This window comes from Saccopteryx leptura, chromosome 3, assembly GCF_036850995.1.
Source record: "Saccopteryx leptura isolate mSacLep1 chromosome 3, mSacLep1_pri_phased_curated, whole genome shotgun sequence".
In the NCBI taxonomy this organism is placed as follows: domain Eukaryota; kingdom Metazoa; phylum Chordata; class Mammalia; order Chiroptera; family Emballonuridae; genus Saccopteryx; species Saccopteryx leptura.
In genome coordinates, this window is record NC_089505.1 from 111,211,235 (window position 1) to 111,234,332 (window position 23,098).

The following is a 23,098-nucleotide window of genomic DNA, read 5'->3' on the forward strand; positions in this document are numbered from 1 at the left end:
AAAAGAAACTCCTATGATCGATTAAGGAAGGTGGTTATGGCTGGGTGATTTGTGGGGTTTTCTTTTATTATTTTTTTCCTTTGTCATTTTTAACCTTAAGCTTTAAGTTGAAACATTCTCAGATGTTGGGGGGGGGGGAACATCCTCTTGAAATATATAGGTCCTTGTGCTTGCCTTCTGGGGAGGCGGTCCTGAGCAGGTGAATCATATGGCACTTATGCATATGGTATATGCGGACTGCGTCCACCTCTTCCCCCCAACCTTTGCCTCTTTGGGTTGTTGTGCTACTTTCCCCTTACTTTGCTACATTTCTATAGTTAAGTTGGTTTTACTTGAATGATTCATGTTTAGGGGGGGAAAATGAAAATACCCTTCAAGATTTGTTTCAACTCCTCCTGCAAATAAAAATAAATGAAGTGGCAGATGTAAATGGGCTTTGGTCATTATCACCTTGAGAGAGAGAGAGAGAGAGTGTGTGTGTGTGTGTGTGTGTGTGTGTGTGTGCGTGCGTGCGCGTGCGCGCGCACGGTGTGTGTGTGGGGGGGGCGTGGATATTTACCGGAGCTGCTTCAGGGAACATGAAAGATTAAACGTCTGGGGGCTGGGCCCAGGCACTTGCCCAGCCCATCCTCACCAGCACCCTACACTCGTTCTGGGAGGAGCCTCAGCCATCCCTCTGCTGGCTCTTGACTCGTATTCATTCCCATCCCAATGGTTTACTTTATTCTGTACTATGGACACAGGAGAACCAGATTTTTTCACTGGTGTCATGAGCAAGGACTTTGGCTTCCAAGGCAGGGGCCAAGGGGTGTGGATAACAGGCTCAACTTTCTGTGTCTTGAAAACAGCCCCTGTGGGATAGGCATTAGGTGGGCCCTAACCGTCAGCTCTTGCCAGCTCTGGGCTGGCTGTAGCCAGCAGAAGCCTTGAAAGCTCAAGTTCCTTTCTTCCCGCCTTCCCTCCGAGGAGAATCCGGAGGTGTTTTCTGAAACTAGAAGCGTCTTCCGTAGACGGCTGCCAGAGAGGGATAGACGCCTCCCAGGGAAGGCAGAGTATACCAGCAGTAGCTTTTGCTCACTAGAACCACTCCCTTCCACACAGCTCCCGCCTTGGAGCGGTTCCTGCCTGCAGGGAGGGCCCGCCCTGGTATGTACCTCTCCGCACCTCTTCCCCTGCAGCTAAAAGCTTACCAGCATGGAGGGTAGGGTCAGGAAGGCTCTGCAAAAGGTGGGTGGGAGCCTCAGGGCCAAGACTGGGAAGTGGGGAGGCAGCTAGACCAGGTGACTAGGCTAGCAAGAGCAGGTGCGGGACCTGTGACCTTAGCGCTGGCCAAAGACCCTGGAGTCCTCACCTCTGGGTTGGGGGTTGAACCTGCCGAGCCGGGCCGCCCCCTCTCCCACACCCACTCTCAGCACCTGGAGCGGGACCTATCCTATCCTCTCATGTCTCCGCCCCCTTTGCCTCACAATCTCGCAGCTCGTCCCAGCAGTGTTCGGCTGCCGGCGGGATCGAACTGTCCTCCCAGCCCGGTTCTGGAGGGCTCCCCGGAAGCTATGGGTATGTGCAGAGGGTGTGGGGTAGCTCTTCTACACAATCCTGTGGAAATGGCAACAAAACCCTACACCACCACCCCGCTTTTCCGCTGTTCTCAACACGGAGCCTGGGACTTGCGCCTTGGCCAGACTGCCCTGACTGGGCCCTTCTGAGCTGCGCTTCCGCCCGCAGAGGTGCTGGTACTGGCTGGATACCGCGCACAGAAGGAGGGCGAGCTGACTCTGGCGCCGGGGGACGTGGTGCGACAGGTGTGCAAGGGCCCCGCACGGGGCTGGCTACGCGGAGAGCTGGGGGGCCATTGTGGCCTCTTCCCCGAGCGCCTGGTGCAGGTGAGCCCGGGCCGGGGGTCGGGTTGGCCGCAAGGGGAAGCCTCAGCCTACATCCTCGGGAGCTAAGAGCCCCTCTTTCCGAATCCTCATTTCCAGGAGATTCCAGAGTCTTTTCGCGGCACTGGAGAAGCGCCGAGACCACGCTGTGGGCGCGGCCAAAGTAAGAGCCGGACGGGTGGGCGGGCGCGCGGAGTCGGCGCAGTCAGGTCTTCCTGAACTTGCCAGAACTGGCGCCTCTGTGGGCGGAGCCGCTAGGCCGCTCTGCGCTCTGTGATTGGTTCTAGAGCACAATGCTCCGCCCCGGGTGGGGCCTGGAGGTATTTAAGGCGGGCGCTGGCGTGCCACACCTCCCTTAGCTCAGCGTCTTGGGGCACCCGGCTTAAATGGTTCGTTCACGTCCCATCCAGGTCGCTCCGCTAAGTCTCGGGGCACCCAAAGATGGTGCAAAGTGAACTTCAACTACAGCCCAGAGCAGGCAGACGAACTGAAGTTGCAAGCTGGGGAGATTGTGGAAGTGATAAAGGAGGTGAGGGGATGAAGTGATGAGAAGATTTGGAGATGTGGAGCACACACACACACACACACACACACACACCCGTGAAGGGAGATGGGTGAAGTGAGGGTATGGGCGATGGAAATGGTAAGAGGCACAGAGGTGGGAAAGTGAGGGAGCTAGGATGGAGGGGGTCATCGGGCAGAACTGGGTAGAACCAAGAATGTATGCACGATCCTAGAGAGACCCTTGGGGCAGAATCAAATGCCCCTGCGTCCTACCCCCTCCCCAGATTGAGGACGGCTGGTGGCTGGGAAGGAAGAACGGGCAGCTGGGAGCCTTCCCATCCAACTTTGTGGAGTTGCTGGACAGTGGACCCCCAAGTGAGACCTGGATCCCGTGAGACCCTGTGACCAGACTGTGCAGTCTCCAGTGACCCTCCCAGAGGCCTGGACCTGTGACCCCTTTAACCCCTTTGACCCCTTCGACCCCTTCTATGATCTAACCTGTGAATTGGCTCCCCTCTAACCTCCCTATACTCCACAGGCATTGATAACCCAGACATGCCTTCAATCAGCCTTGATTCCCAGCGGCCTGCCAAGGTAAATTGGGTGGAGTAGGCACGGAGGTGGTGTGTTGGGGAGGTGGGGGTTGGAGGCTCAGCTTGTTCCTCCCTCTCTCTGCCCTCACTAGCTGAGCACCCTGACCTATGACAGCCCTCCAGACTACCTGCGGACAGGTGAGCACACAGCCAAAGGGTCTCTTGGAGCGCCCTTCTCAAAGCCGCTTTGACTTTGGGGACTAGAGACCCAGTTAGGCTGATGGAGGAGGGAGCCACAGACTAATTTGGGGAGGGGAGCTGGCTTCAGCAGACTGACCTCCCCTCAGTCTTCCACCCCGAGACCTACAGGGTCCTGTTTGACTACCATCCGGAGGCCCCAGATGAATTGGCACTGCGGAGGGGGGACGAGGTGAAAGTACTGAGGAAGGTAGGAGAGGCACAGGCAGAGGAGGGTGCAGTGAGGGGTGCTGAGAAGGGGTGGGACCTGGGAGGAAGGAACTTGGGGCCCTGCTTCACCTCCTCACAGCATCTTTCTCTCCCAGACCACAGAGGATAAAGGCTGGTGGGAAGGAGAGTCTCAAGGCAGAAGAGGAGTTTTCCCAGACAACTTTGTGCTTCCACCACCCCCAGTGAGTACAGAGCCAGACACTCAGGTGTGTGTGGGGGGAGGGGACAAGGCTACTCTGGACAAAGTTGGGGGTCACGGTGCTGAGTGGACACAGCTGGAGGGTCACTCCTAAATGAGGGTAGACCTAGAAATGTGGGACTTCTCTTCAGATTTTGATACTTCTTTTCTGCATAGATCAAGAAGTTGGCTCCACGAAAAGTGGTATCACGAGAATCAGGTGGGTGCCCTGGAAGCCTGGGTTTGGGGGTTGGGTTGCCTGGGAGATCCATCAGTCCAGTTGCCTATAAACACCCCGCTTAGGAGCCATGTCCTGATGGGTTAAGGCTCTTCTAGGAATGTATATGGGTCAGGTTTGTGTGTGTTAATATGTTCATGTTTCTCTGTGTGTCTTGAGAATGGGGCTATCATTGTGTTTAGATTTGTTTCAAGAAAATGTATGGATTGGTATGTCTGGGTTTGTGAGATTGTTTATGATCACGTGTTCTGTAAGTGTGTATATGAATAGCTCTGTATAATATGTGTAGGGATGTGTTTCTTTTTATTTTATTTTAAAATTTTATGTCTTGATTTTTAGAGAAAGAAGGGAGAGAGAGAGAGAAACATCAATTTGTTGTTCCACTTATTTATACTGTACATTTATTGGTTAATTCTTATGGGTGTCCTGACCAGGTGATCAAACCTGCAGCCTTGGCATATGGGATGTTTATTTATCTTTTGATGTAATATTTCATCAAATACATTCCAAAAGAAAATGTGTTTTAAAACTTTATGAAAACCCATGGTCTATCACTCAAACCCAAGAACTGAAACATGGCCATTAGTTTGTGTTCTCCTCCTTTCCCATTGTGCTACTTCCCCCACGCCGAAGACAAACACTATCCTGAATTTTGTGTTTATAGTCCTCATGAGTTTTTCAAACTTTTCGTTTATTCATTGATTTTAGAGAGAAAGGGAGGGAGAGAGAGAAACATCAGTTGTTCAATTTATTTATGAATTTATTGGTTGATTTTTATATATGCCCTGACTGGGAATTGAACCCACAACCTTGGCATAGCAGATTGCCACTCTAACCAATGGGCTACCCAGCCAGGGCGCTAATTCTCATGAGTTTTAAGTTTACTTAAATATGTATGTGCCTAAACAACGTATCACTTTATTTTTGCTTGTTTTTGAGCTTTATAAAAATGGTATCTCCCTGGTCACGGCATACACAGGAATAGATTAATATTTCTGTCTCTCTAAAATCAGTAAATAAATTTTTAAAAAATTTTATTTATTTATTTTTTGTATTTTTCTGAAGCTGGAAACGGGGTGAGACAGTCAGACAGACTCCCGCATGCGCCCGACCGGGATCCACCCGGCACGCCCACCAGGGGCTACGCTCTGCCCACCAGGGGGCGATGCTCTGCCCCTCCTGGGTGTAGCTCTGCCGCGACCAGAGCCACTCTATCGCCTGGGGCAGAGGCCAAGGAGCCATCCCCAGCGCCTGGGCCATCTTTGCTCCAATGGAGCCTTGGCTGCTGGAGGGGAAGAGAGAGACAGAGAGGAAGGGAGGGGGGGTGGTGGAGAAGCAAATGGGCGCTTCTCCTGTGTGCCCTGACCGGGAATCGAACCCGGGTCCCCCGCATGCCAGGCCGACGCTCTACCGCTGAGCCAACCGGCCAGGGCCTAAAAAAATTTTTAATTGTATTATATGTTTATAGACTCTGGGACTTCATGTTTACAATCAACATTAAGTTTCTAAGATTCATCTATGTTGTATGTAGATGTCATTTATTTTCCCTTGTAGGGGATTACCACGGTTTATGTATCAGCTCTCCTCCTGATGTTAGATATTTTCATTGTTTTTATTATTACAAATAGTGCTGCTATGAATATTTATGTGCCTATCTTCTGGTATGCTAAGTATAATTGCTTTAGGATATAATTCTAGGAGTAGCACTGCTAAATTATAGGGTATGTGAATGTTCAACTTTTATGAGATAAAGTGAAATTGGTTTCCAAAATGATTGTAGACTTTACCACTTCATCTGTGTATAAGAGATTTTATTGATCCAAATCCCCTTCAACACTTGGTATTATTAGATTTCGTTTTGTGAATCTAATAGGCACAAAATACCATCTCATTGTGAACTTAATTTTGCATTTCCCTAATTAGTAATTGTTGAAGTTCTTTATTCTGAATATCAATCCTTTATGGGTTATATATGTTACATATTTTCTCTTGGTTTGTAGCTTGTCTTCTGTTTTATGAATTTTTTAATGAGAAGGAGTTCTTAATTTTAATGTAAACATATCAATTTAATGGTTGGAAAGGTTTTTTTTTGTTTACAAAAATCCTGCTCTGGCCAGGTAGCTCAGTTGGTTAGAGAGTTGGTATGTGTGAGAGTCAACCAATGAATGCATGGATAGGTGGAACAACAGATCGATTTTTTTTTCTCTCTCTCCCTTCCTCTTTCTCTAAGATCAATAAATAAATAACATTAAAATATAATAATAAAAAATTTAAAAATCCTTCTTGCTTCAAGTTCAGAAAGAGAGTTATTATACTTTGTTTAAACTATTTAAAGTGTTGCTTTTCATTTTAAGTGCTCTTATCTATGTAGCATTGAATTTAAAGGATGAGCCAATTACAGCTTTTTCCACATGGACAATCACTTGTTCCAACATTATTATTTTCTGCATGTGAGTTTTACACAACTTTTTTTTTTTTTTTTTTTTTTTGTAGTAGAGACAGAGAGAGTCAGAGAGAGGGACAAATAGGGACAGACAGACAGGAAGGGAGAGAGATGAGAAACATCAATTCTTTGTTGTGGCGCTTTAGTTGTTCATTGATTGTTTTCTCATATGTGCCTTGACCGCAGGCCTTCAGCAGACCGAATGACCCCCTTGCTCAAGCCAGCAACCTTGGGCTCAAACTGGTGAGCCTTGCTCAAACCAGATGAGCCCACACTCAGGGTAGCGACCTTGGGGTCTTGAACCTGGGTCCTTCGCATCCCAGTCTGACACTCTATCCACTGCGCCACCACCTGGTCAGGCTTACACAACTTTTTTTTTTTGTATTTTTCTGAAGTTGGAAACAGGGAGGCAGTCAGACAGACTCCCGCATGCACCCGACCGGGATCCACCCGGTATGCCCACCAGGGGGCGATGCTCTGCCCATCTGGGGCATCGCTCTGCCACAATCAGAGCCATTCTAGCACCTGAGGCAGAGGCCACAGAGCCATCCTCAGTGCCCAGGCCAACTTTGCTCCAGTGGAGCCTTGGCTGCGGGAGGAGAGGAGAGAGACAGAGAAGAAGGAGAGGGGGAGGGGTGGAGAAGCAGATGGGCGCTTCTCCTGTGTGCCCTGGCTGGGAATTGAACCCGGGACTCCCGCACGCCAGGCCGATGCTCTACCACTGAGCCAACCGGCCAGGGCCTTTATAAGACTTATTCTTAGATTCCCTCAGAGTTTTTATTGTGTCTTTAAGAAAATTAAGTATACGCTCTGGCCGTTTGGCTCAGTGGCAGAGCATCAGCCGGGTGTGTAGAAGTCCCAGGTTAAATTCCCGGTCAGGTCACACAGGAGAAGTGACCATCTGCTTCTCCACCGCTTCCCCTCTTGCTTCTCTCTCTTTCTCTCCTCTCCTCCTGCAGCTGTGGCTCAATTAGAGTGAGTTGGCCCTGGGTGCTGAGGATGGTCTATTCTCTGCTTCAGACGCTAAAAAATGGCTCTGGTTGGAAAAGAAGAGCAAGGGCCCCAGATGGGCAGAGCATTGCTCTCTAGGGGGCCGCTGGGTGGATCCCGGTCTGGGCACATGCAGGAGTCTGTCTCTGCCTCCCCTCTTCTCACTAATAAGTAAATAAATACATAAATAAGTAAATTAGATATCCTTCTGTTTATTATAAAAACATAGAAATGCATAGATTTTTTATTTTTTTTTATTTTTTTTATTTTTTTTTTTTTTTAACTTTTTTATTATTTTTTATTTATTTATTCATTTTAGAGAGGAGAGGGAGAGACAGAGAGAGAGAGAGAGAGAGAGAGGAGAGACAGAGAGAGAGAAGGGGGGGAGGAGCTGGAAGCATCAACTCCCATATGTGCCTTGACCAGGCAAGCCCAGGGTTTTGAACCGGCGACCTCAGCATTTCCAGGTCGACGCTTTATCCACTGCGCCACCACAGGTCAGGCCATAGATTTTTTAAAATGAATTTTTTAATTTAATGATTGATTTTAGAGAAAAAGAAAGAAACATGTTCCATGGGATTCACTGGTTAATTCTTCTATGTGCCCTGACTGGGGATGGAACCCACAACCTTGGTGTATCAGGGCAATGCTCTAACCAACTGAGCTACTTAGCCAGGGCTGCACTGATTTTTGTGTACTGATTTTATACCAGCCATGGTGGTAACTGTTTACTTCCAACTAATTTATTCATAGATTTTTTTATTATTGCCTGACCAAGTGGTGGCACAGTGGATAGAGTGTCAGACTGGGACGTGGAGGACCCAAGTTCAAAACCCCAAGGTCGCCAGCTTGAGCACAGGCTCATCTGATTTGAGCGAGGCTCAGCAGCTTGAGCCCAAGGTTGCTGGCTTGAGCAAGGGGTCACTCGGTCTGCTGTAGCCTCCCGGTCAAGGCACATATGAGAAAGCACTCAGTGAACAACTAAGGTGCTGCAACGAAGAATTGATGCTTCTCATCTCTCTTCCTTTCTGTCTGTCTGTTCCTCTTTCTGACACTCTCTCTGTCAAAAAATAAAAAAATATTTAAAAAAATAGATTTTTTTATTGATTTCAGAGAAAGAGAAAGAAATGTCAACTTGTTCCACTTATTTATACATTCATCGGTTGATTCTTGTGTGTGCCCTGACCAGGGGTTGAACCCTCTACCTTGGTGTATCAGGACGATGCTGCAACCAACTGAGCTACCTGGCCAGGGCTATCAATAGATTTTTTCTTTTTTTTTTTTTTACAGAGACAGAGAGAGAGTCAGAGAGAGATAGATAGGGACCGACAGGAACGGAGAGAGATGAGAAGCATCAATCATCAGTTTTTCCTTGCGACACCGTAGTTGTTCATTGATTGCTTTCTCATATTTGCCTTGACCACGGGCCTTCAGCAGACCTAGTAACTCCTTGCTCGAGCCAGAGACCTTGGGTCCAAGCTGGTGAGCTTTGCTCAAATCAGATGAACCCATGCTCAAGCTGGCGACCTCGGGGTCTCAAATCTGGATCCTCTAGTCCGATGCTCTATCCACTGCACTGCCACCTGGTCAGGAGATAGATTTTTTTTTTTAATTTTTTTTTATTTATTCATTTTAGAAAGGAGAGAGAGAGGAGAAAGAGAAGGGGGGGAGGAGCAGAAAGCATCAACTCCCATATGTGTCTTGACCAGGCAAGCCCAGGGTTTCAAACCGGTGACCTCAACATTTCCAGGTCGGCGCTTTATCCACTGCGCCACCACAGGTCAGGTGATAGATTTTAATAATAAGTTTTCTATGAAGACAATAATGTCTTCTGTGAGTAATGATAATTTTGCTCTGTCTTTTCTATCCCTTATTTATTTATTTTACTTTAGAAGCTAGGATCTCAGAGCAATATTGAGTAGGAGTAGTGGTGCTAAACATCATTACCATGTTTCTGATTTTAAGTGGAATGCTGCTATTGAAATATTTTCCTAGTTTTATTTTACTTTTTTTTTTATCAAGTGAGCGAGCAAGAGAGAGACAACAGGGACAGACAGGCAGGAAGGGAGAGAGATAAGAATCAATTCTTTGTTGTGACAATTTAGTTGTTCATTGATTACTTTCTCCTATGTGCCTTGACTGGGGGGCTCCAGCTGAGCCAGTGATCCCCTTGCTCAAGCCAGCAACCAGGGGGTTGTGTGTATGATCCCATGCTCAAGCCAGTAACTGGGGTTTCAAACCTGGGTCCTCTGCATCCCAGGCCAATGCTCTATCCACTGCTCTACCACCTGGTCAGGCCCTAGTTTATCTTCAGAATTTTTACATTTATTTTTACTGTTCTCATCTGATCATCAGTGTTATACTGGTCCCGTGAATGAGTTAAGGAATGTGTATTATTATTATTTTTTTTGTATTTTTCTGAAGCTGGAAACGGGGAGAGACAGTCAGACAGACTCCCGCATGCGCCCGACCAGGATCCACCCGGCATGCCCACCAGGGGGCGACATTCTGCCCACCAGGGGGCAATGCTCTGCCCCTCCCGGGCGTCGCTCCTTTGCGACCAGAGCCACTCTAGTGCCTGGGGCAGAGGCCACAGAGCCATCCCCAGCGCCCGGGCCATCTTTGCTCCAATGGAGCAAAGTGGCTGTGGGAGTGGAAGAGAGAGACAGAGAGGAAGGAGAGGGGGATGGTGAAGAAGCAGATGGGCGCTTCTCCTGTGTGCCCTGGCCAGGAATCGAACCCGGGACTTCTGCATGCCAGGCCAATGCTCTACCACTGAGCCAACCGGCCAGGGCCGGAATGTGTATTTTTAAAAATTCTTTATTTCTTGATTGATTTTTGAGAGAGAGGAAGGGAGAGAGAAACACTGATTTGTTGTTGCACTTATTTATGCATTTATTGGTTGATTTCTTGGATGTGCTCTGAGCTTGGATTGAACTTTCAACCTTAGGGCATTGGAATGACACTCTAAGCAACTGAGCTACATGGCCAGGACCACAATTTTTCTGGTAGATGTTATATATGCTACTAAAACTTGCCTGTAAATTCATCTGGCCCTGTTTTTTTTTCCGTCATTGGAAAAAAATTAATTTTGTTACCCTCACCAGCCGGTGACGCAGTGGATAGAGTGTCAACTCATCCGGCTTAAGTGCGGGCTCACCACCTTGAGTGTGGGGTCGCTGGCTTGAGCCCAAAGGCCGCTGGCTTGTAGCCCAAGGTTGCAGGCTTGAGCAAGGGGTTGCTGGCTCAGCTGGAGTCCCTCAGTAAAGGCACATATGAAAAAGCAATCAACGAACAATTAAGATGCTGCAACCATGAGTTGATGCTTCTCATCTCTCTCCCTTCTTGTTTTAACCTCTCTGTTCCTCTCTCTTAAAAAAAAAAATCTCTTAAATAGTTATAAACAAGTCTAGCTGAGTTCTGGTCTTTTTTTCTTTTTTGTATTTTTCTGAAGTGAGAAGCCAGGAGGCAGAGAGACAGACTCCTGCATGTGCCTGACCAGGATCCACCCAGCATGCCCACTAGGGGGCGATGCTCTGTCCATCAGGGGTGTTGCTCCATTGCAATCAGAGCCATTCTAGCACCTGAGGCCGAGGCCATGGAGCCATCCTCAGTGCCTGGGCCAACTTTGCTCCAATAGAGCCTTGGCTGTGGGAGGGGAAGAGAGAGAGAGAGAGAAAGGAGAAGGGGAAGGGTGGAGAAGCAGATGGGCACTTCTCCTGTGTGCTCTGGCCAGCTATTGAACCCAGAACATATACATGCTGGGCCGACACTCTACCACTGAGCCAACCAGCTGGCCAGGGCCTGCCTCCCTCCCTCCCTTTCTCCCTTCCAACAGAACTATAATCTCACATTTATGGAGGCTAGAAACTTGAATCAAGATGTTGGCATGACCGTGGTCTCTCTAAGGCTCTAGGGCAGCAGAATTTTTGCTGCTGCTCTAGTGGAAGAATTTTTCCTTCTTCTCCTTATTTTTTGGTAGTTACTAGCACTCATTGGCTTGTAGAGGCATCACTGCATTCTCTGCCTGTCTTCACATGGTCTCCTGCCCTGTGTGAGTCCAAATTTCTCTCTTGTAATGACACCAGTAATTGGTTTAGGGTCCACCCTAATCCACTGTGTCATCCTAACTTGATTATATCTGCAAAGACTTCTTTACAACTGCTCTTCCGATGGTTTTACCCTGGAACTCAGGGGAGAAGAAATCTTGCACTTACAAGACTTGCATGGGGCCCTGGCTGGTTGGCTCAGTGGTAGAGCATCGGCCTGGTGTGCAGGAGTCCCAGGTTTGATTCCCAGCCAGGGCATACAGGAGAAGCGCCCATCTGCTTCTCTACCCCTCCCCCTCTCCTTCCTCTCTGTCTCTCTCTTCCCCTCCTGCAGCCAAGGCTCCATTGGAGCAAAGTTGGCCCGGGCGCTGAGGATGGCTCCATGGCCTCTGCCTCAGACGCTAGAATGGCCCTGGTTGCAACAGAGCAATGCCCCAGATGGGCAGAGCATCGCCCCCTGGTGGGCATGTCAGGTGGATCCCGGTCAGGTGCATGCTGGAGTCTTGTCTGACTGCCTCCCTGTTTCCAACTTCAGAAAAATACAAAAAAAAAAAAAAAAAAAAAAAAAAAAGACTTGCATGGACTGCATTCTGCCTCCTGGTCCCTAGTTACCAATGGCTGGCCAAAAGTTTGGCTGCAATTCTTGAATCAGTTTTAGTGACTTTTCTTTTTTGTTGTTGTTGTTTTAAAGAGACAGGGACAGACAGGAAAGGAGAGCGATAAGAAACATCAACTCATAGTTGCAGCACCTTAGTTGTTCATTGATTGCTTCCTCATATGTGCCTTGATCTGGAGCCTCCAGCTGAGCCAGTGACCCCTTGCTCAAGCCAGCGACCATGGGGTCATGTCTATGCTCCCACACTCAAGCAGGCGACCTCAGAGTTTCAAACCTGGGTCCTCAGCATCCCAGGTTTACACTCTATCCACTGTGCCACTGCCTACACAGACTTATTTTTCTTAATTACCTATCTAATTGATGTTTTCTAATTATTTGTGTGAAGTTGTTCGTAATTTTATCTTACATTCTTTTAAGTCTCATCTGTATCTGTAGTTACAGTCATTCTATTTTTTTTTTTAAGATTTTCTTTATTGATTTTTTTAAAGAGGAGAGAGAAAAAAAAGAGAGAGAAGGGGGAGGAGCGGGACATCAGCTTGTAGTTGCTTCTAGTATGTGCCTTGACCAGGCAAGGCCGGGGATTTGAATCACAGTGAAATCAGCATTCTAGATCGATGCTTTATCCACTGTGCCACCACAGGTCAGGCAAGTCTTTCATTTTTAAGACTATTTTCCCCGTATCTTTTTTGTTATTGTTCAATCTCTTCAAGTATATAAAAAAAATTTTTTTCCACCTGACTAGGCGGTGGCGCAGTGGATAGAGTGTCGGACTGGGATGCAGAGGACCCAGGTTTGAGACCCCGAGGTCGCCAGCTTGAGCGCGGACTCATCTGGTTTGAGCAAGGCTCACCAGCTTGGACCCAAGGTCGCTGGCTCGAGCAAGGGGTTACTCGGTCTGCTAAAGGCCCATGGTCAAGGCACATATGAGAAAGCAATCAATGAACAGCTAAGGCAGGGGTCGGGAAACTTTTTGGCTGAGAGAGCCATGAACGCCACATATTTTAAAACATAATTCTGTGAGAGCCATACAACGACCCATGTACATTACTCAGTATCCAGTAAAAATTTGGTGTTGTCCTGGAGGACAGCTGTGATTGGCTCCAGCCACCCGCAACCATGAACATGAGCGGTAGGAAATGAATGGATTGTAATACATGAGAATGTTTTATATTTTTAACATTATTTATTTTTTTTATTAAAGATTTGTCTGCGAGCCAGATGCAGCCATCAAAAGAGCCGCATCTGGCTCGTGAGCCATAGGTTCCCGACCCCTGAACTAAGGTGTCACAATGAAAAACTGATGATTGATGCTTCTCATCTCTCTCTAATCCTGTCTGTCTGTCCCTATCTATCCCTCTCTCTGACTCTGTGTCTTTGTAAAAAAAAAAATTTTTTTTCATTGTATCTTTTTTATTGTGGTTAAATATAAGATTTACCATCTTGGCCTGACCAGGTGGTGGCAAGGGGGATAGAGCATTGGACTGGGATGCAGAGGACCCAGGTTCAAAACCTCAAGGTCACTGGCTTGAACATGGGTTCATCCAGCTTGAGCACAAGCTCACCAACTTAATCGTGCAATCATCGGCTTGAGCGTGGGATCATAGACATGACCCCCTGGTCACTAACTTGAGCCCAAAGGTCGCTGGCTTGAGCAAGGGATCACTCGCTCTGCTGTAGCCCCCCAGTCAAGGCACATATGAGAAAGCAGTCAATGAACAACTAAGGAGCCTCAATGAAGAATTGATGCTTCTTATCTCTCTCCCTTTCTGCCTGTCCCTCAGTCCTTCTTTTTGTCTCTCTCTTTCTCTGTCACAAAAACAAACAAACATGTAAGGACGTAGGATAGAAGAAACAACAGGAGAGAGTTCTGCCTTTTAATTGGGCTGTTTAGACCAGGATTTAGTAAATTATGGTTTGTGGACCAAATCTACCCTGCTACCCATTTAAAAAAAAGTTTCTTGAGTTAAAATCCACACACCACACAATTCACTCACTTAAAATATACAGTTCATGATGTTTAGTATGTTCATAGACTTGTCCAACATCACCACAATTGTAGGACATTTTCATCACCCCCAAAGGAAACCCTACCCTCTTTAGCCATCAGTCCACCAGTCTCCTCATTCTCTCCCAGACCAGCCCTAGACAACCACTAATCTACTTTATCTCGATAGACATTTACTTACATTTAATATACATGATATCATACAATATATGGTCTTTTTTTTAATGTTTATTTTATTGATTTTAGAAAGAGAGGAAAGGAGAGAGAGACAGACAGAGACGACAGGAACATAGATCTGTTCCTGTATGTGCTCTGACCGGGGATTGAACTAACAATCTCTGTGCTTCAGCATGATGCTCGAGCCAACCAAGCTATCTGGTCAGGGCAATATATGGTCTTTTGTAATGGGTTTCTTTCACCTCACATAATATTTTTAAAGTATATTCATTTTGTATTATGTTTTATATTTTATTCTTTTTTATTTTATTTTCTTATTCAGTGAGAAGAGGTGAGGCAGAGAGACAGACTCTGGCATGTGCCCCAACCGGGACCCACATGGCAAGCCCTCTAGGTGGCAATGCTTTGCCCATTTGGGGCATTACTTTATTGCTCAGCAGCCAAGCTCTTATTAGCGCCTGAGGTAGAGGCCATGGAGCCATCCTCAGTGCCCAGGGTCAACTCACTCCAGTCGAGCCATGGCTGCATGAGGGCAAGAGGGAGGGAGAGAGAAGCAAGAAGGGGAGGGGTGGACAAGCAGATGCACACTTTTCCTGTGTGTCCTGATGGGGAATCGAACCTGGGACATCCGTATGTTGGGCCGATGCTCTACCACTGAGCCAACAGGCCAGGCCTATTTTATTCCTTTTTATTGCAATATTTCTTTGTATAAATGAGTGCACCCAATTTTATCCATTCATTAGCTGACAGACATTCGAGATTTTTCCACTTTTGGCTATGAACTTTTGTGTACAAGTTTTTATTCGGCTGTGTTTCCATTTCTCTTGGGTATATACCTAGGAAAGGAATTGCTGGGTGATATGATAATTCTGTGTTTATCTCTGGGAAGAACTGCCAGGCTGCTTTCCAAAGTGATTGCACCATTTTATATTTCTACTGGTGGTGAATGAGGATTCTGGTTTCTCCACATTTACACCAACCCTTGTTATTCTCTTTCTGATCATAATCATCCTACTGGGAATGAAATGGAGTCTCATTGTGATTTTGCTTTGCATTTCTCTGATGGCTAATGATGTTGAGCATGTTTTATATATTTACTAGCTATTTGTATATCTGTTAGGGAAATATCTATTTGAGTCCTTTGTCCATTTCTGAATTGGATTATCTTTTTACTGTTGAGTTGTTGGCGTTCTTTATATGTTCTAGGTAAAAGTCCCTTATCAGATACATGATTTGCAAATATTTTTTTCCATTCTTTGTGTTGTCTTTTTACTTTTTTTTTGTTTATATTTTTGGTTTTTAGATTCTACACATAAATGAAATCATGATATTTGCCTTTGTTTAACTGACTTATTTCAACTTTTTACTTTAATAGTGTCCTTTGATGCACAAAAGTTAAAAAAAATTTTTTAGCATACGTGCATGAGAGACAGAGAGAGGGACAGACAGACAGGAAGGGAGAGAGATAAGCATCAACTTATAGTTGTGACACCTTAGTTTTTTGGGGTTTTTTTTATGTTTGTTGTTTTTTTTTTAGATTTTATTTATTCATTTTAGAGAGGGGAGAGGGAAAAGTGGGGGAGGAGCAGGAAGCATCAACACCCACATGTGCCCTGACCAGGCAAGCCTAGGGCTCTGAACCGGCAACCCCAGCGTTCCAGGTTGACACTTTATCCACTGTGTCATCACAGGCCACACCTTAGTTGTTCATGAATTGCTTTCTCATATGTGCCTTGACTACAAGGCTCCAGCAGAGCTGATGACCCCTTGCTCAAGCCAGTGACCTTGGGCTTCAAGCCAACGACCTTGGGCTTCAAGCCAGCAACCTTTGGGCTCAAGCCAGCCACCTCTGGGCTCAAGCCAGTAACCTTTGGGCTCAAGCCAGTGACCATGAAGTTTTGAACCTGGGTCCTCAGTGTCCCAGACCAACGCTCTCTTCACTGTACCACTGCCTGTTCAGGCAAAAAGTTTAAAATTTTGATGAAGACTCATTAATCTATTATTTATTATTTTTTTGGTGTCTTGTGCTTTTGGTATCATATTTATAAAACCAATGCAAGTCCAAGGTTGTACTCCAAACTGAGTTCAAACATGACAGTGAACCTGCTGATCCTCAACCTGCCCCAAACTCAGAAAGTCAATGTGAGGTGCGGAATGTGGGAGGAGATGGCTGGGGTGAGGGAGGCAAGAACCCCACCAAACATAAATGCTTTTCAGATTATTTTATGCCTTTGGTCAATTTCCAGAGCACTGAAATGGTTACTTTGTCAGTTTTGTCCAGCTTTCTAGTTGCCCTGTGGAGCACAAATTAGTCCACCATATCAGTCAGCTATAGTCAAGCTGTCTTTCCATTATCCATTCCTTTAAACATTGCTTTCAGCCTCTGATGAAGCTAATGTTGGTAGGGACATCTGAGACTGTTGATGAATGCCAACAGCTCTGATGGCGGCACATGCGAATCACTGAGTGGGCCTTTGTTAATAACCAGGAAAGCAGGCCACTGAGATAATCCACGTGGTTCTCCAAGTGGCTGCATTCGGCAGTGCAGTATTATTTCTGTTGGTGGTCCCTTTTTTAAAAAAATTCTTTTTATCTTTTAAAGCATTTTAATTTTATTTTGTGACAGAGTCAAAGAGAGGGCAAACAGAAAAGTGGAGAGATGAGAAGCATCAATTTTTCGTTGCGGCACCGTAGTTGTTCATTGATTGCTTTCTCATATGTGCCTTGACCCCGGGCTTCAGCAGACTGAGTGACCCCCTGCTCCAGTCAGCGACCTTGGGCTCTAGCTGGCACGACCTCAGGGTCTTGAACTTGGGTCCTCCGCGTCCCGGTCCAATGCTCTATCCACTGCGCCACCGCCCCGTCAGGCTTATTTCCGTCGGTGGTTCTTAATCTTAGCTATGCAGTGGTGTCTTTACAAGACAAGTGCACCCATTACAGTCATGAAATAGTGTTGTAAATAACTTGCATAAGGGATACGAAATGACATAAATGCCTCATTTAAAAAAAAAATAAACTAAACATTGCTTTCAATCCCTGCCTGGCATGATAGCTCGATTGGTTAGAGCATTGTCCTGATGTGCAGAGGTTGCTGGTTTGATCCCTGTCAAAGCACACACAGAAACCAATCAATGTTTCTGTCTCTCTTTCTCCCTTTCTCTAAAATCAATAAATAAAACTTTTAGCCTGACCAGGCGGTAGCACAGTGGATAGAGCCTCGGACTGGGAGGCGGAAGACCCAGGTTCGAGACCCTGAGGTCGCCAGCTTGAGCACGGGCTCAGCTGGTTTGAGCAAAAAAGCTCACCAGCTTGAGCCCAAGGTTGCTGGCTCAAGCAAGGGGTTACTCGGTCTGCTGAAGGCCCGCAGTCAAGGCACATATGAGAAAGCAATCAATGAACAACTAAGGTGTTGCAACGCGCAACGAAAAACTAATGATTGATGCTTCTCATCTCTCCATTCCTGTCTGTCTGTCCCTGTCTGTCCCTCTCTCTGACTCTCTCTCTCTGTCTCTGTAAAGAAAAAAATAAATAAAATTTTGAAACAAAACAAAAATACATGGCTTTCAAAATTTTTAACACCTTGTCTCACAATACTTCTAGTTTACTAATTCTCTCTCTAGCTTTTGGCTATGTTTAATCTACTGTTTAACCTGTACGTTGTGTTTTATGTCAAGAGTGCTATTTTCATCTCTAGTAGTTTAGCTTTTTCTTTCTTTCTTTTTTTTTTTTTTTACATCTGCCTGTTTATTCCTGATGGTCCCTTTGTTGCAGGCTCATCCTTTATTTCTTTTTTTTTTTTTAAACAAATCTTTTTTTTTTTAATTTTTATTTTATTTATTCATTTTAGAGAGGAGAGAGAGAGAGAGAGAGGAGAGAGAGACAGGGGGGAGGAGCTGGAAGCATCAACTCCCATATGTGCCCTGACCAGGCAAGCCCAGGGTTTCGAACCGGCGATTTCCAGGTCGATTTCCAGGTCGATTTCCAGGTCGACGCTTTATCCACTGCGCCACCACAGGCCAGGCTCATTTTTTATTTCTTCAAAAAAATTTTTTATGATAGAGACAGAGAAGAGGGACAGATAGGGACAGAAAGAGGAAGGGAGAGAGATGAAAAGCATCAATTTTTCATTGCAGCATCTTAGTTGTTCATTGATTGCTTTCTCATATGTGCCTTGACCCGGGGCTACAGCTGAGTGAGTGACCCCTTGCTCAAGCCAGCAACCTTGGACTCAAACCAGTGATCTTGAAGCCCACTTCAAGTCAGCGACTTTGGGCTCAAGCCAGCAACGATGGGATTGCATCTATGATCCCACGCTCAAGCCAGCGACCCCACACTCAAGCTGATGAGCCTGCACTTAAGCCAGTGACCTTGGGGCTTCGAACCTGGGTCCTCCATGTCCCAGTCTGATGTTCTATCCACTGCACCACTGCCTGGTCAGGCTCTTCAAATATTTTATACAGAACTGTGTTGTGTTCTCTACCTGACAATTCCAGTATCTGCTGTGTGTCCTTGTGTGTTTTACAATCTTTGTGTGTGAGCTCATGACTTGATCACAACCTGTGGGAGTCTTGCATACCTTAAGACTTCTTCCGGAGAGGACTTCTACTTCTGGTTCTGGGCCCAGGCTCAGTAGCTATGGTAGGAGAGAAGGACAGGTAGGGATAGACAGGCAGGCAGGGAGAGAGAGAGATGAGAGGCATCAATTCTTTGTTGTAGCACCTTAGTTGTTCATTGATTGCTTTCTCATATGTGCCTTGACCGGGAGGCTACAGCAGACCAAGTGACCCCTTGCTCAAGCCAGTGACCTTGGGTTCAAGTTGGTGAGCCTTGCTCAACCCAAATGAGCCCACACGCAAACCGGTGACCTTGGGGTTTCGAACCTAGGTCCTCCGTGTCCCAGTCTGACGCTTTATCCACTGAGCCACCACCTGGACAGGCAAAGTTTTAACATTTTAATGTAAGGCGACTTAACTTAGAGTGTTGAACACATAATACACCTGAAACCTATATAATTTTATTAACCAATGTCACTCCCAATAAATTCAATTAAAAAAAACAACAAGAAACATTTTAACGAACTTTGACTATATGTCAAACACTCTTCTAACTACCTCATATGGATGAAATCCCTCAAACTTCACAACAAACCTACACGATGTGTACTGTTTTATCCATATTTCATGGACAAGGACATTGGGCCACAGAGAGGTTAAGATATCTGTCCGCACAACTGGCATGTCATAGAACAAGATCAAAGCCTGGTGTCTGGTTATAGGATCTATGCTCTTGCCCACTACAACGTGGCATCTGGTGGTCGGGGTGTGTATCTATATGATAATACATGGAAGAGTACATTTCAGCATATGTGCATAAACCAGAGTGGCTGTTTGTGCCCACGGATATGGATATCCCTGTGTGACTGACTGCCTCTGATGTCATCTCAGTGTGGCCTTTTCTGACCACCTCAATTAAAATTATACTTATTCTTACTTAGTAGTACTTTATGACTCACGAACACGCTACATGTTTTATTTCTTTTGTTTATGTCTGCTTCACCAACAGAACACAAGCTCACTTGGGCTGCTGGGGGAGGAACACACCACAGGCAGGGTGAGTGAGGCCAAAGCCCGGTCGGAGGCTGTGGCAGTAGTCCAGGTGGTAGTGGTGACTGGAGCTAGAGTGCTTAGTCGCGGAGGTGGTGACGAGGTGGATTTAGGGCATGTTTTAAAGATACAGCGGACAGGATTTACTGATGGGTTGGATGTATGCAGCGTAAGCATATAAAAGAGATCAAGGCCCTGGCTGGTTGGCTCAGTGGTAGAGCGTTGGCCTGGCGTGCAGGAGTCCCGGGTTCGATTCCCGGCCAGGGCACACAGGAGAGGCGCCCATCTGCTTCTCCACCCCTCCCCCTCTCCTTCCTCTCTGTCTCTCTCTTCCCCTCCCACAGCCAAGGCTCCATTGGAGCAAAGATGGCCCAGGCGCTGGGGATGGCTCCTTGGCCTCTGCCCCAGGCGCTAGAGTGGCTCTGGTCGAGGCAGAGCGACCCCCCGGATGGGCAGAGCATCACCCCCTGGTGGGCAGAGCATTGCCCCCTGGTGGGCGTGCCGGGTGGATCTCGGTCGGGCGCATGCAGGAGTCTGTCTGTCTCCCAGTTTCCAGCTTCAGAAAAAAAGAAAAAAAAATCAAGAATTACTCCTTATTTCATATAAGCAAGGGGTGAATGCATGAGATGGGGAACACTGAGAAAGGGGCAGATTTGGGGCAAAGGAGATATGTTTTGGATATGTTGAATGTGTGATGCCAGTTAGCTCTCCAAGTACAAATAATGGGAGGTCAGTTATATAGGAGTCTGGGGTCCAGGGAAGAGGAAGGAGCTAGAAATGGAAATGTTGGCGTTGTTGGCTTATTGGTGATAATTAAACCTGTGAGACTGGCTGAGATTGCTTAGGGAGGAAATGAGAGGGAGAGACAAAGAAGTTTCAGGGAGGGTGAACTGAAGATGTTGCCATAATCCAGGACAGAGATGAAGTCTGAACCAGTCATGGCACTAAGCAAAGAAAGACCTGGATAAAAAAACTGGCAGTATTTGGAGCCATCTCCCCCACAAAGCCTTCCCTGACCATACTTTGGGATGCTCCCACAGTGCATTGTGACCTGAGGGTGGCCAGTTTCCCCAGAGTTCCCAAGAGGCAGAGTCCAATATGATTGATCTCCTGACCCTAAACCCTGTGACAGCACAGGGCAGGGCTAGCAACTCTCCGCTGGTTAAGGGATAACAAATGCTGCGCTCCCCTCTGCCTTCCTAGCTCCTACTAAGGAACCAAAAAAGATGATGCCCAAAACAGCCCTCCCTACAGTCAAGAAGCTGATGACAGCCCACACTGGGCCCAGCAAAGCCAAGTAAGGAGAGTGGGCTTGGGGGAAGGATGAGGGTACAAAGGAAATGCTACTCCCTGCCCCACACTCCCTGCGTCTAATGGTGATCTGTTGCAGGCCATCTTGGACACCTGGTGGAGACAGTCAGAAGCGCCCCTCCCGAGACTCGGGTAAGTCTGGCTGCCTCCCTCAGTGGGATGAGGATGGGGGGACAGAGATGGAGAGAGACTCAGTATCCTACTGGGCCTGGGCTTCTCACGTCCTGCTCTCATAGGCTCCACTGGCAGCCTCCTCAATGGAGGTCCAGGCCACTCTGTTAAAAAGCGATCCAGAACCCAGGCTTCCAGGCAACGATATGCAACCAGTCAGGTGAGAGGCCACATATGGCGGAGTAGGAGACCGGGGAGAGACTGCTTCCCGGGGGTATGGCATGTGAGGGTGAAGGATCCCAGGCCAAGGGGAGCCCTCACCTGAGACCTTGCCCCCATCACCACAGGAGGAAGAGCGAAGAAGTCGAGCAAAGGCCTCCCCTGTGAATAAAACCCCTATTCTGGGCAAGCCCCCCACCCCACAGAAGACCCTGTCTCCGGATAAGGCCCCCAACCCAGAGGAAACTCTGACTCCAGATAAGACCCCTACCCCAGAGGAGACCCTGACTCGAGAGGACAAGGTCCCCAGCCCAGATGGGGTCTTTTCTTTGGATGAGGTGTCTGCTCTAGGTGTCGCCCCTGAAGGTGAAGACCCTGGCCCAAAGACTGCTCCTCCTGGGAATGAGACCTCCACCCTAGAAAAGGCCTTAACCCCTGATCAGATATTTTCTGAAGAGGCTTCTGCTGGGGACAGCAGTCAGCTCCACCCATCCTCCCCTGAGGCAGTGCAGCCCAAGGGCACGTTTTTCTTGGTCAGTGAGGCTCAGTCCCAAGAGGAGGTCCACGTGCCCCAGGAACGCCCCCTAGATAAGGGGGACAGCTCCACCCTCCAATCTGAGGCTAAGCCAGGGTCTGTGCCTGCCCTTGAGAAGGCTGACCCCGGGGAAGAGGCCACCACCCTCTTGGAGGGAGCACCTGCGAAGGATGAGACTACCCCCAAAGAGGAGGCATCTCCTGAAAAGGTAGCCCCTGCTCAAAAAAATCTACATCGTATCGAGCCAACTCCAGACCCTCAGGAGAGTCCCAGCCTCCATTCACTGGTCCCGCAAAATCCCACGGACAGCAAAAACAACAGAGATGACATAATGAGGCTACAGGACGAGGTGGAGTCTTTAAGGAGGGCCCTGGAGCTGATGGGAGTGCAGCTGGAGTAAGTGGGGGGAAGTCGAGGAGATGGGAAGGAGAAGGGCAGGGGGCTGCTGGAAGCCAGTCCTGGCCCACCCCTTGCTCTCTTGTCCACAGAAGAAAGCTTACGGACATCTGGGAAGAGCTGAAGAGCGAGAGGGAGAAGCGCCGGTTGCTGGAGGTGGGTGTGGTGCAAATCCCTGGCCGGGAGGGGACTGGTGGTTGGCTGTCCCCTGATACCTTCTCCCCACTAGATTCAGATGAACGGGAGGCTCCAGGAATCCTGGACCCCGGGATCCAACCACGCGCAGACGCAGACGCACTGAAGGGGGACCCCGAGGAGGGACTGCAGTGGATCCTGGAGGGGTATCTACCCTGGCCACCCACGTCCTTACACACAACTTTGGAAAACTCAAGAAAGTAAACTTTGCTGTGTACGCACTCCGTTCCTGCCTGGTCTGTGGGGGCGGGGCCTTCGTGGCAGGGGCGGGGCCAGGCTGGCGCTCCGCATTCCTGGCGGTCTCTCTGGCACATCTGGCCAACATGTGGCTCTCATTACTGTTCCCAAGGCCTGCGCGCTGCTATTTTTACCCACCGGATGGCGGGGGTTGGAAGGGGGCGTCTCCTTCGGACGCCAGGCAGGAGGGGCCCAGGGCCAGGCCGGTCAGGCCCTGCCTGCAGCCGGATCCCGGAATCCAGCTGTGAGCTATAGGAGCAGTGGCCTTGCCTTCAAAACCCCGACCCCTTCCAATCGGCCCTACTGTCCACTCAGAAGGACTCACAGAGACGCAGCTCAGCTCATACACAGCCCAGCTCAGGCACACGTGGTTACACTGGAGCTAATAGCACCTTAGCGTCAAGGTCAGG

General features: G+C 47.8%; 1 protein-coding gene and 1 non-coding gene across 3 annotated transcripts; both read left to right on the plus strand.

The window, feature by feature from the left end:
* The first annotated feature begins 942 nt into the window (after nucleotides 1-942).
* Nucleotides 943-22,988, plus strand: SH3D21 (SH3 domain containing 21). 2 transcript variants are annotated; one of them, XM_066375867.1, is made up of 18 exons: nucleotides 943-1,146; nucleotides 1,477-1,557; nucleotides 1,726-1,883; nucleotides 1,980-2,043; nucleotides 2,291-2,409; nucleotides 2,669-2,759; nucleotides 2,923-2,978; nucleotides 3,070-3,115; nucleotides 3,265-3,365; nucleotides 3,481-3,567; nucleotides 3,741-3,783; nucleotides 19,644-19,691; nucleotides 20,888-20,981; nucleotides 21,075-21,127; nucleotides 21,232-21,326; nucleotides 21,454-22,256; nucleotides 22,349-22,412; nucleotides 22,486-22,986. In XM_066375867.1, exons 2-18 carry the CDS (start codon nucleotides 1,554-1,556, stop codon nucleotides 22,555-22,557), a joined length of 1,998 nt encoding a protein of 665 aa, XP_066231964.1. In that variant the 5' UTR covers nucleotides 943-1,146; nucleotides 1,477-1,553; the 3' UTR covers nucleotides 22,558-22,986. The 2 variants fall into 2 exon arrangements, with proteins under 2 accessions (XP_066231964.1, XP_066231963.1); XM_066375866.1 differs by lacking the exons at nucleotides 943-1,146; nucleotides 19,644-19,691 and having other exon boundaries at nucleotides 1,392-1,557; nucleotides 22,486-22,988.
* LOC136401538 (small nucleolar RNA SNORD74) lies at nucleotides 16,454-16,533 on the plus strand. The gene has a single exon (XR_010750568.1). It is a non-coding gene; the product is annotated as a small nucleolar RNA SNORD74 (small nucleolar RNA).
* Nucleotides 22,989-23,098: the final 110 nt, after the last annotated feature.

Bases quoted from the DNA above. Each gene is read 5' to 3' on its own strand.
- SH3D21 (XM_066375866.1), top strand. From the start codon at position 1,443: ATGTCTCCGCCCCCTTTGCCTCACAATCTCGCAGCTCGTCCCAGCAGT. The intron at 2,979-3,069 runs GTAAATTGGGTG...TGCCCTCACTAG, and splicing joins ATTCCCAGCGGCCTGCCAAG to CTGAGCACCCTGACCTATGA. The intron at 3,116-3,264 runs GTGAGCACACAG...ACCTCCCCTCAG, and splicing joins TCCAGACTACCTGCGGACAG to TCTTCCACCCCGAGACCTAC.